Source organism: Staurois parvus, unplaced genomic scaffold, assembly GCF_062004578.1.
Source record: "Staurois parvus isolate SC_StPar_1 unplaced genomic scaffold, SC_StPar_1.0 ptg001432l, whole genome shotgun sequence".
In the NCBI taxonomy this organism is placed as follows: domain Eukaryota; kingdom Metazoa; phylum Chordata; class Amphibia; order Anura; family Ranidae; genus Staurois; species Staurois parvus.
Genome location: NW_028319228.1, coordinates 5,399,658 through 5,419,812, shown reverse-complemented (window position 1 = coordinate 5,419,812; position 20,155 = coordinate 5,399,658). Strand labels below are relative to the sequence as shown.

General features: G+C 41.8%; 1 protein-coding gene across 1 annotated transcript in view; it reads left to right on the top strand.

The window, feature by feature from the left end:
- Nucleotides 1-2,257: 2,257 nt before the first annotated feature.
- The window catches only part of PTCH1 (patched 1), a 144,378-nt gene continuing 126,480 nt past the window's right edge, over nucleotides 2,258-20,155 (top strand). The window contains exon 1 of the mRNA XM_089662136.1: nucleotides 2,258-2,466. Coding sequence (XP_089518262.1) covers nucleotides 2,464-2,466 — 3 coding nt within the window. The 5' untranslated portion in view covers nucleotides 2,258-2,463. The remainder of the gene's footprint in view (nucleotides 2,467-20,155) is intronic.

Genomic DNA, 20,155 nt, shown 5'->3' with positions numbered 1-20,155 from the left:
GAGATTGGTGGGGATTTTTTCTAGGAGGGAATGGGAGTGGGAATTGTGCTAGGAGGGGGGATTGAAAAGGGTTGTGCTAGGAGGGGCGGAGTTGTGCTAGGAGGTGGGATTTAGCTGGGGGGGGCGATGGATTTGTGCTGGGAAGGGTAATTTGGAGGGGGTTGTGCTAAGAGGGGGGGTTTAGAGGAATTTGTGCTAGGAGGCAGGATTGGGGGGATTTATGCTAGGAGGGGGGATTTTAGGGAGAGGATTTGTGGTAGGGTGGAAAATTTCAGGGGAAAAAGGATGTGTTCTAGGAGGGGTGAAGTAGAAATACAGGTGAAGTTTTATTTTTTTCTGGGGGGGGGGGTACAAGTAGCTGGTCTTGTCTAGGGTGCAGGATAGTCTATCACTGGCCCTGCACACAGGGCATATATTTACGCACTCCATGTGGGGGTTGTCTTTACCCCCATGGGGATGCATAGGTGTTTGGTGCATCCCTGTGCAGGCAGTCATGTTGATGTCAGTTGGGACACAGTGGCTGCAAGTAACCAAGGCTTTGACTTTACTGCAAACTGATAAGTCAAGTAACAATGCTGGTTCCTATCTCTGTTTTGCAGATGCTTCAAACTCTGCAATGCATGCAAGTAATTATTAGGAGCCGGGGCTCGCTTGTCTCTGAATGATATACTGTATCTGTTTGGGTTGCCTGCTATGGACAGCAAGTTGGTGCAATGATATGTACTGATATCTTGATCTGTACTGAGGTGGTGGGTGCTAGGTCCACTAGAACCCCCGCTGCATGGAAATTCTACCTCCTGGCAGTGTTTTACTGGACTTCAAGTGCTTTAGTTTCCACTCTCGCTTCAATGACATACAAGTAGGTTAACTGAAGAAGGATACTTTCATGTCCCTTCCAATGGCCAAGAGGCTGACATTGAGTGTACATGTACTCTTCGAGTTTAGTATAGATTTTAAGCTCACACTTTTTTTCTCTTGTTTCTCCATGAGGCTCTCCCTTTAAATCCATATCAAACTCCAAGGGTTTGGTATGGAATTTGGGGGGGTCCTTATGTCATTTTTTTTTTCATGGGATCTCCCCTAAACACCATGCCACATTGGGCCTGGTATGAATTTTTATACAATTTTTTATATTATTATTATTACAGGTACTTATATAGCGCCATCAATTTATGCAGTGCTTTACATATATATTGTACATTCGCATCAGTCCCTAACCCTCAAGGAATGTACAATCTATGGTCCCTAACTCACATTCATACATACACATACTAGGGCAAGTTTTAGAAAGGAGCCAGTTAACCTACCAGCATGTCTTTTTGGAGTGTGGGAGGAAACCGGAGTACCCAAAGGAAACCCACGCAGGCACAGGGAGAACATGCAAACTCCAGGCAGGTGGTGCCTTGGTTGCCATATCCTTGTTGTTTGTATACATTCACCTGTCATTTAGGATTCCCAGGCTGATAGCTGAATGTTCCGGGTGGGAATAAGTCACTGGTTGTTTGGTCCCCAACAATAAGAAGGAAGCTGTCACTTTTAGCAGTGGTAATGATTCACAAAACAACTGAAGATTCATTCTGCTAAACACCCATTTGTTCGGCCGTTTGCACCAGATTCTCCATAGACTCCACACAGTGCAGAAGTTTCCCTCTTATTGTTTCCCCTGCTGGTCGAATATTTTTCGCCTATCAACTCTTATGGTCGAATGTTCTTAAGCTATTTTTCTCTTAAGATCAAATGTTAGCGGTTGTTACATTTACCCAGGGGAAACTATTACACACATACTACAAACATTACAGGAATTATTTGTTACACATGTACGTACTGTATGCTGAGACAATTGCAAAGTGAATTTTCTATAACTAGACCCCTAGTATGCCTTTATATGCTTGAAATTTTTTTTTGTTTTTTTATTTAAAACTTGTTTCCCTTTTGTAATCCCTTTTTTAATAGCCTGCCGTCGTGAGCTGAAGGTTTCAGTTTGCTTACAATTCTCATTTACAGAAAATGAAATGACAAGAGTAAAAGGAGGCTGCAAACACACCATTTAAAAGCTATTGACTATGTTTACCCTGAGCTAAGGCAGATAACATGTTAAAAGAGTTTGCTTGGCTGTCCCTTGTAGAGTTTATTGTAGTGTTTCTTTTGCCTTTTTTCTCTCTACCAGTCACGTGACCCTGACAGGTCCTGCCTATTTAGAGCCAGACCACCCACATAGAAGACGATGGAGCTGCTTAATAGAAACAGTCATGTAATTGTGAGACCTTCCAGCACTCTGCAGAATGCCTGCAAACCAGAAGGATTATTACACTCTCAGTTCCTGATGGCAAGGAACTGATGTGATTTCAAAGAGCGGAGTAGCACCAGGGTCCCCCCCCCCCCTTTTCTAAGGATACAGGGAAAAAATAATATCATCTTGCCTTCAAATTTCACCGGGGCTTAGCACATGAGAGAAGGGGCCCGATGGTAAGTAAAATGATGCTGCATTGCATGCTCAGATACAGTCCAGATTAGGTTGGGACTGAAAAAAAAGTGGCTCTGTGATGTGGGATCTTGGCAAATGGCACAGCTTGTGTTATGATATTGCTACTGCTGCTGGGCTTAGATGTTGGAGCAAAGAGAGGGCAGGGGAGAGTTGGCAGGGAATGGACAAAGTTGTGTGGATACAGGATCAATGGGGAATAGTGGCGTAATGCACAGCCAAAAACGTGATCGTACATATATACAGTGTATATATATATAAAAATATATATATATATATATATAATGCATGATCAGTTTTAACAAATTCCCCTTTAAAAGAGAGGGATCATGTAATATGTACTGTATATATAGAGGAAGAAAGGGATATTACATGATCTATATCTCTCATTTAAAAGAGAATTTACAAAAACGAAAGCAGCCAAAATCTGGATCGGCTGTCTATGACAGCAAATCAGCTTCTGTCTTTCATTTCCAAAGCTTAACTGAGCAAGCCGCAGCTAGAAGCTGATTGGTTACTGTGCACAGCTGCTCCAGTTTTATTAAACTGTGAAGCCTTGTGTTTGTGTATTCTGCAAAAAAGGGTCGCCTATTTTTATGTAATCAGTGCACATTGATCTTTTTTTTTTATTTGTTATTTTTCTGTAAATCGTTACCATATATGATTCAGTTTTGTATTGTTACATGTGCTCTTTTATAGAAATATTTTTCATACATGTTTACCATAAGGGTTTCAGTTTTGTATTATTATCAGTTCTGTTAATGACTGCAGTGTCTATATGTGATAAATCAGTTATATTGGAGGTGTATTTAGTGTTGGTTTGGGGCTCTTACAGTGACACCACAGATGTCTAGAATGTGATAATGTATTTGGACAGGTCGAGGTATTGTGGGACACAACCTTGAAATCAGATCTTCTTTCAAAGTCCCCAATGACAGCAAAGTGACAGGCAGATGAGTGGCAGTTGAACATGTCTTGTTCTCAGTGATTTCATCTTTATTTCACCCACACACAGACACACACATTATACCTTTTATACTCTCTTGCCTCTGCCCAAGTGTATAAAGTCCTATTGAACTATGTAGGCGTGATGTGTAAACCGGATTAGCCGTATGAAAGAAAGACATACAATGAAGTGGAATTGTTTTACTTCCTATTCACTTCTCACGCTTATATGTGCAATAAATGTGAGATCCAAGGGGATCGTGTCTGCTAGAACTGCATCAAGCAATCCAGACCAAACCTAGTGCCAGAATTCAGGCTGGTGGAAGGTCTTCTGCCAGGAGTTTCAGCTGATGAACTTCAGCTTGATTGTCACTGTATGCTGATCCATCACCCCTGCAGCGTTGGTTAGCAAATGACATCTGTATATTTACTTTGTCATTGTAGGAAAGCTCAGGAAGGGACTGCAGGTGTCTGGGATCACCCTTCAGAACAAAAACTGCTGAATGGGATCTTTAAGCTATGAAAATAAGCAACTCCGAAAAAGTTTCCAGCAAAGAATATATGCATAATGCTTCAGTGTTTGGCTAAATGTAACATTAGCCTGTACAAGGTGTAGACATGGTCAAGCCTTGGCTTACATATTAGGCTGGAAGAGCATGTTAAGACCTGCGAGCAGACAACTTGCTTACCTGGTAGGTTAGTTGTGAAGTTAGTACATTGTACAGCAAAGATCTGCCCCTTTAAATCATTCTATATAGTTTTTCACTATATGCAGCTTAAACATATTTCAAGTTCAGTATATTGGATTGCAGACTGGGGCTCTGGTGTTTGCAGAAAAAAGAAGGAATAATGTAAAGTCCTATAATATATGTTATGTAATAATAATAATGTAATAAATTGTGTAATCTCTTAAAGGTTGCACTCTAATAAAGGATGAAACAGTTTTTGTATAAACTGGTATATCATACCTAAGATGTTATCATTTTAGGTGTTATCTTAAGAACCATAAGTACTTTCCCATGCTTATCAAATAAAATCTAGTCTCTATTGTAAATTATATCTATAGATTAAAAAGGCTGGTTCTTATGGGAAAGTACAACCAGAGTTTTTCACTGATACAAAAGGACACAGCATTTAGTTACATGAGTTATGTGATGGCCTAGTAAAGAATTATAGATAAGAATGACTGATCAAATGGCAGTGGATAGGTAACCAACCTGTGGATGTTCCGAGCATATACTCCTATTACACCATCTTTATCACTGTGCCCTCCTGTATTTGGATTACTTGAGATGTAATTATTGTGATCTGTACAAACTCTATACAGCAAATACAGGTTCATATAGTCTTGACGTACAATATAACCTGTTATAATGATTTATAATACCTATAAAGAAAACTTTGTGAGAAGTACTGTAAGTAGCTTGTTCAAATTCTGAAAATGCTATTTGCCTGGCTCTCTGTGGCTTTGGTAGTTTGCATATTGAAGCCAAAGACATCCTAGTGAACTAGAACTTTGAGAAGCCTGTATACGTCTATCAGTACATGTTTCTAGATGATTATCATCAGCTTACTTGGCCTACTAAGTGCTTGATCATCCACACTTTGACAATACAAGAATAATATGTTCACTCACCTGTTGGTATACTGATTAGACTTTATCTTGTGAGATTGCACATGAAAACCCAAGGCTCATCTCAAGTTCATGACCAGCTTGTAGTTAAACTGGGGAACCTACTACTCGCAGTTGTACTTAAAACCAAAGATTCCAGCAGGGGTAGATGAATAGGTACAGAAAGAAAGTAAAGGGCTCATTAATAATATTCTCATACATTACAAAAATAAAAAAGGAAAATGTGTTAACACAGCTACCAATGGAGATTTTTTTGTAAATTTGACCTTTCTTGTTTTATCTACAATGCAAAAAGTGACAAGCCAAGATAAAATTTGCCACAAAGTGGTCAATATGGGCCAGGCTTAAAATGTGAGACATGAGAAACCTTATTATAGACTATGGGGCATATTTATAAAGCAGCAAATGTGAAATTATTTAAAGCTTTCACTGCAGGTGAACCTTCTTGGTCTATGCATTTTAAATGACAGTGATTTATTCCCCTGCCGTGAATGTTTGAAGAAAGTTAAATTCACTGATTTAAAATATGCCTTTATGTGAAAAAGGAGCAAAACTCCAAGGCACACTTCTGAAAGGGACACATTTCAAAGGTGCCAGCACGTGAACTCATTACCATTCAACCTAAATGACTGTAGATCCAATTTAATGGCCATGTGTGAAAAGTGTACACCTTATTGCTTATTGGCTGCCCAAATAGATGTCATTTGGGTAGGACTGAAAAAAAAATCAGTAATGCAGTGACCCCCATCTACCCTAGTATTGGGTTATTGTGATACCTGTTCTTGGTTCGGTATGGGCAATGACAAGATTGCTTATATTTGGCCATACCCAAGTATGTCTAAATGTGATCAGAAGACCATGTGTCCAGCTTTAGTTGATTATGCCACATACCTGTTTTATTAAGTTGCTTATCTAAAAGCTTGAGTTTTCTGTTCTTCTGTGTAAGAGTATTATGAAACCATAAGAAAGGCTCTCAGTTTTTGATATAAGAAGATTAGGTAAGATTAATTTTGATTATGAGCTTATCTGGGGAAATAAAAAATGATTTGAGGTTTGCTGTAGTACACAGAACCAGGTGTTCAGCTCAGTGTAGGACATGCATATTAAGGTTAACAATACACATGTAAATAGGGACAGATTGATTAGGAAGAGCATTATGGCAGGAGATGCTACACTCATTGAGGCAAATTGGGGGCAGGCATGCTGCTGACCACCCAAGTAGAAGCACAAGATTACAAAGACACCTCTTCCTCTCTTTTCTGAATATTACAGAAACACAGCCAATTATATCCCAACAGTAATTCATCTGTCCTGTATAAAAAAAATGGACCACAGGGAGAGAAACTGTTAAGATAGTACTTGTTTTGTCCTAGCTTCCAGTTGCAGCTCCGAAAGCAGCAGAAAGAATTCACTGGCACTAGTGTTTTGGAGAATAAAAAGAACGTTAACCACATAGAAGAGACCATGCCCTCCACTAATCACGACTCGCATGAACCAAGTATCGTCAGTGGAACATGTTTCTTGCCAGACTCATTTGGATGTACGCTCTCTCCATTCGTGTGATGACGAGTGACAGCGGTTTTAATTCATTCCCTGCCCAGACTGTACTTCTACCGTGCTGTCGGACATCCAACATTCATTGGCCAAGCCCATTCCTGCAGAGAATTTACACTATTACACTCATCGCCTGGCTGTGAATTAACCTTACTGCCTCATTCAGCTCTGCTAGATATTTCTCATTGCTTCATTCATAGAAACTCATCTTGCTTGGGCACCTTAGAAAGAGCTCTTTATTGATTATACACATCTGTAATACCTAAAAAATGATTTTGAAACCTGTGGTAAGAATAAATTGGCACAAAGAGCAATTAAAAAGAACTAATCATCTGTTTTCCATGGCCAGAGTGGTGTATGAGATCTCTTAGATTGTAAGCTCCAAGGAGCAGGGCCCTCCTATCCCTCTTGTATTGAACTGTATTGTTGCTGTATTGTCTCCCGTTATATTGTAAAGTGCTGAGCAAACTGTTGTGCTATATAAATCCTGCATAATAATAATAATAATTAGAGAGAAAAAGAACTCATTGGGGGGGATTTACTAAATCTGAAGAGTGCAAAATCTGGTCCAGCTGTGCATAGAAACCAATCAGCTTCCAGGTTTTATTTTCAAAGCTTAATTGGACAAGCTAAAGTTAGAAGCTGATTGGCTACCATGCACAGCTACACCACATTCTGAGTGCTCTAGTTTTAGTAAATCCCTCCCATTCAGATTCTCGCAATCAGTGCACTTGTTCATTGCTTGTAAACCCTAGCCTCCATTCACATCTGAGCGATCTGAAGCATGTTTCCAGAAGCGCTGCAATGCTCAGCACAAGTTTTCTGTTTTATTGTATTGTGTCCCTTCACATCTGAGCAATGTGCTATCGTTTAACACTCAAAAAATGACAGTTACTCTTTGGGGCACGATTGCATGTTTTTTGCCACAAAAGATGTCAATGGGAGCTTCTATAAAATGCAAAATAAAGCATGTTTTCCATGTGGTTTAATGCCTAAGGCCTCGTGCGCATGAGCGCTTTTGAACACAAAAGGTAAATTTGGGTGTATTTCAAAGCCAGGGGTACACAGCTGCAGCTTACAGCTGCCCATAATAATAGTTGGTTGTACATGGGTTTATGCTGCTACAACCATGGGCACCTATAGCCTGCATCCAGTATGGCGCACGTAGCAGTGTAAACCTGCATACAGCCATTCACTACTAAGGGCAGCTGCACGTAGCAGATGTGTATCCCAGGTGCCGAAATATGCCCCCATTTTAGGTTTCATGCCCAGAAGTGCTCACCTGCATGAGGCCTAACAACCGTTTCCTCCTCCGTGTAACTAGCTGTCCATTGGCGAATCAAAAAATGGCTGAAAAAGCCAGAAAACCAGATGTGAAAAACAATCAAAGATGCGCAAAAAAAGTCTCAAAAATCACATGAAAACACTCAGGTTCAATCCTTACTCCATTGATGTTGAGGGCAATACAGTCCAACAGCCCAAGAGAACCAATCAGGCAGGGGCGGACTGACCAATTGGAAACTCAGGCACTGCCCGAGGGCCCGGGTCAGTAGGGGGCCCCATGAGATGCCCCTGGTACCTTTTTCATAGGCTTTTTTGAGTTTGGGCAAGGACACAGGGGCCCCATGATCCCCTATTGCCCGGGGGCCCCATGAGTTGTCAGTCCACCCCTGCAATCAGGATTCATAGTTAGCAGTTTTGTGTTACTAGGCTACTTCCCTCATTTAAATTAGTCCCTTAAAGTGGAGTTCTAGTCAGTTTTGTGTTTATTAAAAGTCAGCAGCTACAAAAACTATAGCTGCTGACTTTTAATAAACACACACTCACCTATAAATCAATTAGGATGCTGCACTGCTACTCTTAAAACTGTGAGAAAATATTTAAAGTGATAAGTGTGTGTGTGAATCCCACTTTAAAAGATGCGTGGTTAGAAAAGTGTATTGTGCTACAATACACCTCCCTCCTCAATGGATAAATGTGTAATCACAACTCTAAAAATGAACATAAGTAACAATATTGTGTATTGTGCTACAATGCACCTCTCTCCTCAATAAGGGTGCTCCTACAATCCTCCATGATGTATCGTGCTAAAATGCACCTTCCTCCTCAGTGAGGATACATGTGCGACACTCTTTAATAAATATAATTGTAAATATATTATTTGGTGATAAAGAATGTTAATGTGCTACAATACACCTCCCTCCTCAATGGATAAATGTGTGATCACAACTCTAAAAATGAACATAAATAACAATATTGTGTATTGTGCTACAATACACCTCTCTGGAGGTACTCCTACAATCCTCCATGATGTATTGTGCTACAATGCACCTCCCTCCTCAATGAGGATACCGGTGCAACACTCTTTAATAAATATGATTGAAAATATATTACTTGGTGATAAAGAATGTGAACGTGCTACAATATACCTCCCTCCTCAATGGATAAATGTGTGATCACAACTCTAAAAATGAACATAAATAATAATATTGTGTATTGTGCTACAATACAGCTCTCTGGAGGTACTCCTACAATCCGCCATGATGTATCATGCTACAATGCACCTCCCTCCTCAATGAGAATACCCTTGCGACACTCTTTAATAAATACGATTGTAAATATATTACTTGGTGATAAAGAAGGTAAAACATAGTGAAAACACCTATAAAGCAACATGTAAATATTGAAGGAACTACACATTGGGGGAAGGTGTTTTGAGTGACAGCGTAGCATCCTAATTGATTTATTACCATATTCACGTGTGTTAGTTGCTAGCAGCAGCCTACAGACCCTAGTCTCCCCATTGCGCAGGATTTCTCAAATAATACACTCACCTGTCTCAGTTTCCAGCTATGTGCACACTCGTGCCGTCCCTTCTCTTCCTCTTCTCTCCCTGGCGCCGACATCACAACTGTGGGCACCAGGCTGTGACAGCTTGTGGCTTCACAGCTGGGTGCTCACTGCACATGTGTGAGTCGCGCTTTGCATTCTCAATGGTCCGGCAGTCTTCTGGGACCTGTGAAGGTTCCCAGGAGACAGCGGGAGGAAGGAGGGAGCATCACTTCGCCACAGCGAACTGAGCCGGAAGTAGGAGCGGGTACCTGTCAAAAACAGGTATCCGCTCCCCCCCAAAAGGTACCAAATATGGCAGTGGAAGGGGGAAGGAGGCAAACAAGCAGAGTTTCCACTTTTGAGTGGAACTGTGCTTTAACATAGCATTTATTAAAGAGATGTAGAGAGAATGAGAGTGCCACAGAAACTGTGCAAATCCAATAAATTTTTGTTTTACACAAAAATTGGTCACAAAAAAAGCCACTGCGTTTCAGAAGCTCAACACTTCACTTCATCGGGGCTAAAGAACAAGATAACACAGAATAAAATGAAATAGAATAAAATACTCTATTTCAGTATTTTGAGTCTTAGTGCAAGACACAAATGCAGTATAATATAAGGGAATGTTTTATTTATATATATATATATATATATATACACACTCATCAAAGTGTACATGCTAAATAGCATAAATAGAATAAAATAAAAAACATAATCTAAACACAAATTAATGTAGGTGTTCTCACAAAGAGTGATAAAAAAGAGGTCATCTAAAAGCATAGTGTGATATGATGTAAGCAGAGTTCCCCTAACCAGGGCCAGGACAATGGGTGGGCAGCTGCCCTGGGCACAGAGAAACAAGGGGGCAAAGAATAGATGCAGGGTGGTACACCCATTCTATGGCATGCATTAACAGTGGGAGAAGGGGACGCAATTCTAGATCCTTGCCCTGGGCACTGGATTACCCTGTCCTGGTACTGCCCCTAACCCTCTTGTCTTGAATTGTATTGTAACTTTATTGTCTACATTTATATTGTTGACACTATATAAGTTCTGTATGATCATACAGTTGTAATAATACGGCAATGATAATGAAATAGTTATTATTTATTAAAGCTGCACTCTGTAAAAAACAAGAATGCTCCCTTGCAGTGGGGCTATCTCGCACTGCAAGGGATAAAAGCTCATTTATGTCCTGTAGACCTGTCTCGCACTGCAAGGGTTAAAAGCTCATTTATGTCCAGTGGGTCTGTCTCGCACTGCAAGGGTTTAAATCTCATTTATGTCCAGTGGGCCTGTCTCACACTGCAAGGGTTAAAAGCTCATTTATGTCCAGTGGGCCTGTCTCGCACTGCAAGGGTTAAAAGCTCATTTATGTCCAGTGCGCCTGTCTCGCACTGCAAGGGTTAATAGCTCATTTATGTCCAGTGGGCCTGTCTCGCACTGCAAGGGTTAAAAGCTAATTTATGTCCAGTGGGCATGTCTCACACTGCAAGGTTATAAGCTCATTTATGTCCAGTGGGTCTTTCTCACAGTGCAAGGGTTTAAAGCTCATTTATGTCCAGTGGACCTGTCTCGCACTGCAAGGGTTAAAATCTCATTTATGTCCAGGGTGCTGCCAAAAAGAAGTTTATCTCCTACAGCCTTCTCCAGGTTATGATAATGGTCCCTGCAGCTTGTTGTCCACTATGCTCAGGCAGTCGCAGGTCCTCTAATATCATCAAGTCTAACACAGTGCTCATACCCATGTATTGGAAGTGAGGATGCCAGGGATAGTCCACTGCTGGAGCGTAGGGTAGAAGAGAAGTGGAGTGGAGGATCAATGTTTGTAACACTGCTGTTCCTGGAACCCTAGACCCAAAAAAGCAGTTAACCCTTCCCGCTCCACTGGATTTTTGTTCCCTCTGGTGATGGGCTTTAAGGTGTTGAAGGAACAATGCTGATGTACTCAGTACAGAACCCCATTGCAACCTTCTTGAGAAATTTCATTGAAAGATGATTTCTGATTGGTTGCCTTTGGTTTTTGTGCATCTCATGTGGCTTGCATTTCTTAGGAAAGCTGATACTATTAGAACATGAAATCCCAGTATACATTAGGAAGGTTTCCTAAGCTATTTCATAATAACTGTAAGAGCCCCTTGCAATAATTCTTGTATCAGTGCCTCTGGGGCTCAGTCTGAGAGCTCACCGATATGTAATTACTCCATTACATCATGGGAGAGAAGGTAGCATAGCTGGGACCTGTTCTTCCATAGATCCAGCTGTGGTATGTAGAAGAATGATGTGATGAGCACACCAGGAGGGTGCAGCAAATACTGGCTGGGTTCAGGAGGAGGAGGGTGAGCTTGGCTGCAATGTGTTCAGTTTTTGTGAATGGATCTCTTTGCTTCGGTAGCCAGGGAGGGAGGATGTATAGTACATGATGTGTAACATAAATATCTTACTAGAGGGCTCCTTTTATCACATTATTGGTCGGTAACTGTAAGCATGTTAAGGTGACCATACACTATACATTCTAATTGTACAATTTCCTTCAGATATACCTTCAATTATATAGTGTGATTACTCTCCGGCACCCAGTGATTGCCGAATATTACCAATAATGCAGTTCTCTCCCGTCAGCTCCTATGCACTGCTTTGTATGGCTCTGCATTGCAGAACCATACAAAGCAGTGTGCTTACAGTGGAAAGCACACACACAGCATACTGTGAAACAGCACACAGTTAACCCTTTGCGTACCCCAGATGTTAACCCCTTCCTGCCCAGTGCCATTAGCTTTTTATTAGCACTGATCACTGTATTGGTGTCACTGGGGATATCAGTGACACCAAGTCATTTCCCCCCAGTGTCAGAATGCACGCCGCAGTCCCACTATAAGTCGCTAGCAGAAAAAAAAAACTCCAGTATATATACCGCCATTTGTAAACACTATAACTTTCACACAAACCAATTAATTTACAAGTATTGGGATTTTTTTTTTAGCAAAGACATAGCAGAATACATTTTGCCCTAAATTTATGATGAAAATTAATTTTTTTAATTTTTTTTATGGACATGTTTAATAGCAAATAGTCAAAAATATTGTTTTCTTCTCAAAATTGTCTTTTTTTTTGTTTATAGTGCACAAAATAAAAAACGCACAGGCGATCAAATACCACCGAAAGAAAGCTATATTTATGGGGAAAAAAGGATGTAAATTTAATTTGGTTGCAGCATTGCATGACCGCACAATTGTCAGTTAAAGTAATGTAGCTCTGTAATGCAAAAAATGGCCTGGTCAGGAAGGGGGGTAAATGCTGTGGAGGGCAAGTGGTTAAAAAAGAGAAAAAAGTAAACAGTGTGATGCATTGTACAACACATCGCACTGCCCCCACCACTCCTTCATATTGCACACCAGCGTGCATGTGTTTTAGCTGGCAGGTTGGTGTGAATGAGTCTTTTGGGAGATTTTCCTTCATGTCCTGTCCTGGAGACACAATAGGAAGTAAGATTAAACAGCATCCTTATTCCTCCCCAGTTGAAACTGGTATGGCCATTGGAATATTTATCCTTATCCTTTTTCCGAGACAACTTTAAACTGGAACTCCAAGAAAAAAAAATATTTTTAGGAGTAGCATAAATCATGTAAGTTACCTTCAAATTAAAGTGTTACTAAGCCCACAACAGTAAAACCAGTCTGTATATGCAGTAAAGCATGCTTGTTATATTCACTGTGGAACCTAAGGGGTTAATCCTCTGCATTGTGTAAAAAGGCTGTTTGATCCTGTCTTCTCTGATCCTCCCCTTCTTCTGTTTATTTATTACAGGTACTTATATAGTGCTGTCAATTTACGCAGCACTTTACATATACAGTCAGGTCCATAAATATTGGGACATCGACACAATTCTAACATTTTTGGCTCTATACACCACCACAATGGATTTGAAATAAAACGAACAAGATGTGCTTTAACTGCAGACTGTCAGCTTTAATTTGAGGGTATTTACATCCAAATCAGGTGAACGGTGTAGGAATTACAACAGTTTGCATATGTGCCTCCCACTTGTTAAGGGACCAAAAATAATGGGACAATTGGCTTCTCAGCTGTTCCATGGCCAGGTGTGTGTTTTTCCCTCATAATCCCAATTACAATGAGCGGATAAAAGGTCCAGAGTTCATTTCAAGTGTGCTATTTGCATTTGGAATCTGTTGCTGTCAACTCTCAAGATGAGATCCAAAGAGCTGTCACTATCAGTGAAGCAAGCCATCATTAGGCTGAAAATACAAAACAAACCCATCAGAGAGATAGCAAAAACATTAGGTGTGGCCAAAACAACTGTTTGGAACCTTCTTAAAAAGAAGGAACGCACCGGTGAGCTCAGCAACACCAAAAGACCTGGAAGACCACGGAAAACAACTGTGGTGGATTACCGAAGAATTCTTTCCCTGGTAAAGAAAACACCCTTCACAACAGTTGGCCAGATCAAGAACACTCTCCAGGAGGTAGGTGTGTGTTTGTCAAAGTCAACAATCAAGAGAAGACTTCACCAGAGTGAATACAGAGGGTTCACCACAAGATGGAAACCATTGGTGAGCCTCAAAAACAGGAAGCCCAGATTAGAGTTTGCCAAACGACATCTAAAAAAGCCTTCACAGTTCTGGAACAACATCCTATGGACAGATGAGACCAAGATCAACTTGTACCAGAATGATGGGAAGAGAAGAGTATGGAGAAGGAAAGCAACTGCTCATGATCCTAAGCATACCTCCTCATCAGTGAAGCATGGTGGTGGTAGTGCCATGGCGTTGGCATGTATGGCTGCCAATGGAACTGGTTCTCTTGTATTTATTGATGATGTGACTGCTGACAAAAGCAGCAGGATGAATTCTGAAGTGTTTCGGGAATATTATCTGCTCATATTCAGCCAAATGCTTCAGAACTCATTGGACGCCGCTTCACAGTGCAGATGGACAATGACCCAAAGCAGACTGCAAAAGCAACCAAAGAGTTTTTTAAGGGAAAGAAGTGGAACGTTATGCAATGGCCAAGTCAATCACCTGACCTGAATCCGATTGAGCATGCATTTCACTTGCTGAAGACAAAACCGAAGGGAAAATGCCCCAAGAACAAGCAGGAACTGAAGACAGTTGCGGTAGAGGCCTGGCAGAGCATCACCAGGGATGAAACCCAGCGTCTGGTGATGTCTATGCGTTCCAGACTTCAGGCTGTAATGACTGCAAAGGATTTGCAACCAAGTATTAAAAAGTGAAAGTTTGATTTACGATTATTATTCTGTCCCATTACTTTTGGCTCCTTAACAAGTGGGAGGCACATATGCAAACTGTTGTAATTCCTACACCGTTCACCTGATTTGGATGTAAATACCCTCAAATTAAAGCTGACAGTCTGCAGTTAAAGCACATCTTGTTCGTTTTATTTCAAATCCATTGTGGTGGTGTATAGAGCCAAAAATGTTAGAATTGTGTCGATGTCCCAATATTTATGGACCTGACTGTATATTGTACATTCACATCAGCCCCTAACCCTCAAGGGGCGTACAATCTAAGGTCTCTAACCTACATTCATACATACACATACTAGGAGCAGTTTAGACAGGATTCAAGTACCCTACCAGCATGTCTTTGGAGTGTGGAAGGAAACCCATGCAGGCATAGGGAGAACATGCAAACTCCAGGCAGGTGGTGCTGTGGTTGGGATTTGAACCAACAACCTTAGTACTGTCAAGTGGAAGTGCTAACCGTTTAGCCATTGTGCTGCCCCACACTGTCTCCAATCCATCTGCTGATAGTACAGAGCTCTAGGAAGCACTCTGCACATGCTCAGTTTAGTGTGTATGGCTAGAGAGTTTTTTTGGGGGGAGATTGCATGTGATCAGCAAAGGGCCAAACAGCACTGTCCAGAAAGAGGGTCAGGGGTTATACAGCATCATAGGACAGTCAGAGCAGAATGAAAACTCCTCCTACATGCTTTAACCAGTGCTTGGCCGGACACTGATAGAAGTCACAAGATCGATATATACTGCCGATGAGAAAAGGTATTTAGCAGTTTATATTTACTTAAATCAGGACTTTTTTTCTCAGAGAATAGGTGCAGAAACTCTCCCTTTCTGAGTCACTTTTTGTCTCCGCCCTCCCCACCTCTGAATACTGTCCCCTGGTTCCACCCACCTCCCAGTACTGCCCCTTTTAGAGAATACAGAGCCAAGTATCATTTTGTGGTGCTAAGTCATTTGTATGGAATTTGTTAAAGAGAACAAGAAAAGCAATAAAATAGATCTCTCAGAACCAGCAGCAAAAGATCCCCTTGTAACAATAGATCCCCCGACAATGGGCCTCAACAAAATACCACCCCAGCAACAACAGATCTCCCAGCAGTCAGCATCAACAAACTCTCTAGCAGCCAGCAAAAATAGACCCCTTTCTCAACAGTAGATCTTTATCAGCAACAATTGAACCTCCAGCAACAACAGATCCACCACAAAAAGAGACCTCCACAACAACAATAGAACCTCCACCAACAATAGATCCACCAGAAGTCAGCAACAATAGACCCCTTCTTCAGCAGTAGATTTTTTTCAGCAACAATGTAACCCTCAGCATAAACAGATCCACCACAACAATAGACTTCCTCAGCAACAATAGACCTCCACCAACAATACAGGTAGATACACCAGCAGCCAGCAAAAATAGACCCCTTCCTCAACAGTAGATCTTTTTCAGCAACAATTGAACCCCTAGCAACAACAGATCCACCACAACAATAGACCTCCACAGCAACAATAGACCTCCACCAAATATAGATCCACCAGTTTCCAGCAACAATAGACCCCTTCTTCAGCAGTAGATCTTTTTCAGCAACAATTGAACCCCCAGCAACAACAGATTCACCACAAGAGACCTCCACAGCAACAAAAGACCTCCACCAACAATAGATCCACCAGCAGCCAGCAACAATAGACCCCTTCCTGAAAAGTAGATCTTTTTCAGCAACAATTTAACCCTCAGCAACAACAGATCCACCACAAGAAAAGACCTCCACAGCGAAAATAGACCTCAACCAACAATAGATCCACCAGCAGCCAGCAACAATAAACCCCTTCTTCAGCAATAGATCCCTTCCAGCAACATAAGCCTCCCCCCAGCAACAATAGACCACAACATAAAAGTAGATCGCCTCCAACAATAGATTCCCCAGCAGCCAGCATCAATACATCTTCCAGCACACATCAGAACCCCTTTGTCATTATCCCCTTGTCATTATATACATTCAGTGCTGGAGGTGCCGGAAACTGCGTTCCGCCACATTCCCGCTGGAAAAAATCCCTGACTAAAATAATTGCATTTCCATGATCTGTGTACTGTGGGAGACCAGATATAGAGATTGCAGGGTCCTGGGTTTAGTAACACTTTAAAGCATCATATGCCTGAAAGTTGCTGCTTACTTTACAAATCCTCTGTACATTGCTGCCAACTTCTCCCCACGGCGCTATAATTCCGGCACTGTCGCTGAGAACCCTGGCTAGCATATAGCGATGATAGGTCACTCATTCTCCACCTCATCCATTTAGGAAAAACCTGGTATTTTTTCATGAATTCTGTGACTGAATGAGGGGAGAAGAGCAGTATGTAAACCATGGGATCTCCTCTTGTCCAGTCACAGAACACCTTGCATTTAATGAAAAGAATATAAGGCTCACAGGAACACTGAGATTAGCCATTGTTGCTACAGGGGGACAGAAAGCACACTGCGTATGTGCAGGTGGTAATTGAGGAAGAGCTCTTGCACATGTAATGCTGGGAGTGAGCCATCAAAGTATTACATGTCCTACCAACAGGGCAAGACAGGGAAATGATAATGGGAGTTTTTTTGGCAGGCTTCAAGGGTGCCGCAAATGGCCTACAAGTATAGGTATTACATTAAGCAATATTTTTAAAGATGTTTTTTAAAAGTACTGGGGTTCCTTGACTGTATAATCAGTTTTATTTAAAAGTTCAATTTAGCCTTTCATTTTGTTCCCGGATCTGAAAGCAGTGGTGGAGGAACAGAGGAAACATGAGTATGTGCTGTAGATTACAGGGACTCACCCCTCTCTCACCTACAGGGTCACTTTTACAAACGAGGTCACCTGTAAAAGAAAAGTTTATATACTTACCTTTCTGGCAGCCCGTGTATTGAAAAGCCATGATATCTGCGCTCCATTGCTGTTTCCTGAATGTGTAAAGTGACAGGTTTAAACTGTATGATTATTATTAGAAAATTGTTACCTTCAAAAATATGGTCATGCTCAGCTCACTAAACAAAGTAACGTAGTTTTCAGATTTCAGCAGTGCTCAAATTACTATAACTGCTTGTTTATACTTGGGTTGCCCTCTGAAAAATTATCTGCGGTGAATCACTTTTTAGAAGGCAGCTAGGAGGAAATATGTCACTTCCTCACCTCCTAGACATCTGTTTTAACCCTTGAAAGCCCTCAGCACTGTGAGAGAACCACATGCATCACACAAGGTTGCAGGGTGGCTGCAGCACGGCCCCATTCACTTGACATAAGATATTTTAACTGCAGCATGTGTACCACCCCCTCTAGCCACCATGGGTGGTCAAGGGGTGGTAAAACCAAAGCTAAACTGACTATTTTTACTGCCCCCAGCAGCAAGTGTAAATAAGGGCCACTGATGAATTCTGTGTGGCAAGCAGTCTGCATTCTGGACATTTGTCCCTGGCCTAAAGATTGATACTTCATGGTGCACTGTCCAGCCCCATCCAGCTGCAGCAGCTGTCAGCCTCTTATAGACTTCACAGGCCACTGGCAGCAGGGCTGGACGGAGAATGGATTGCAGTGTGGTGGTCTACCTAATAGTGTGTTCCCTACTCTGTGTCCACTGTGCTGTATGTATTGTACTACATTACAATGAATTGCAGTGTGGTGGGCTACCTAATAGTGTGTTCCCTACTCTGTGTCCACTGTGCTGTATGTATTGTACTACATTACAATGAATTGCAGTGTGGTTGGCTACCTAATAGTGTGTTCCCTACTCTGTGTCCACTGTACTGTATTGTACTACATTACAATGAATTGCAGTGTGGCGGGCTACCTAATAGTGTGTTCCCTACGCTGTGTCCACTGTGCTGTATTGTACTACATTACAATGAATTTCAGTGTGGCGGGCTACCTAATGGTGTGTTCCCTACTCTGTGTCCACTGTGCTCTATTGTACTACATTACAATGAATTTCAGTGTGGTTGGCTACCTAATGGTGTGTTCCCTACTCTGTGTCCACTGTGCTGTATTGTACTACATTACAATGAATTGCAGTGTGGTGGGTTACCTAATGGTGTGTTCCCTACTCTGTGTCCACTGTGCTGTATTGTACTACATTACAATGAATTGCAGTGTGGTTGGCTGCCTAATAGTGTGTTGCCTACTCTGTGTCCACTGTGCTGTACTGTACTACATTACTGTGAATTATAGTGAACTGCAGTGTAGTGTGCTACATCATATTGTGTACCAACCCCCAGCCCCCTTCCCCACCCTTTGCCCCATGCTCATTGTGTATAGGTTCAAGAGTTTTTTCTACCTTTTTGGTGTGTCAGCAACACCTTCAGTTGCTGGGCCCCCCATGCAGTTTGTTGAGCAATGAACAGAGGAGAGTGGGGATGATGATATATCAGACTGTATCTGGGAGCCAGAGATTGAAGAGGGTGTATGACAGTGAAGGAATGATAGTACAGCACTGAGGCAGGATTTTATCCAGAGACAGAATGCAGAAGACTGGAGAAGCTGCCATCCCATTCCACCATTCCACCAGATGGCACTGCTCCAGTAGGTAAAGAGCATTGCAGTCTGGGACATATCTGCTGCCGAGAACAATAATGTGGTTTGCAGCATCTGCTTGCAGCCTATCAGTTGTAGTAATTTTACCAGCCATTTGGGTACCACATGCATGAGGAGAATCTGCACCACAAAGCTCTGTAGAAACCGTACCTTGGTGACACCGGTTGGCAGCAAAAAGCCTGCACTTGTCCTCCTTGTTCCTCACTTTCCTGACCTCATGCAAGGTAAAGTTGTGTGTGACAATGGCATCTGTTGGCCACCCTTCAGCAGGAAATGTTTACACATGTGACTTAAATGGAACATATTCTGTACCTGGCGGTGCAGCAATTGCTGGTTAGTTACTCTGGCTTCCAGGATATCCTGTGGCAGGTCAAAGCAATGTGAGGCCGCTTTAGACAGTCATACCCAGCAAGTGTTTGCCTGACTAAAATGCAGTGCTAAGCACTTGTTATGTGATACACCAACACACTGAAACTTGAAGTTGACCATGCTGCAGTGGATGGGGCCATCATCTAGAATCTGTGTAAGCTGGGGAAAAGGAGAGCTTCTGGAAAGCTGGGCCTCTTCACAATGTGGCTCCTGCTTCAGGATGTGTGCACCATCTCTTCTCCATTTGAAGAGCCAACCAGAATGGTGAATCGAGACAAGGTGGAGTTTAGTACCACAATCCCTGTTGTGTTCCTGCTGGAGTACATACTGTGTGGTTTTATAGACCAGGCACTGGAAGCAAAGCACCAGGGGGAAGAGGAAAACTTCCTGCTGTCTCAGAGCCAGCAGAAGTCTTTGTATAATGTCTTCATCCCTGTGCATTACAAGGAGCAAGCTTCTAGGGGCTGTTTCACACCTCCCAAAACTCATAGGTTGTACAGTATAT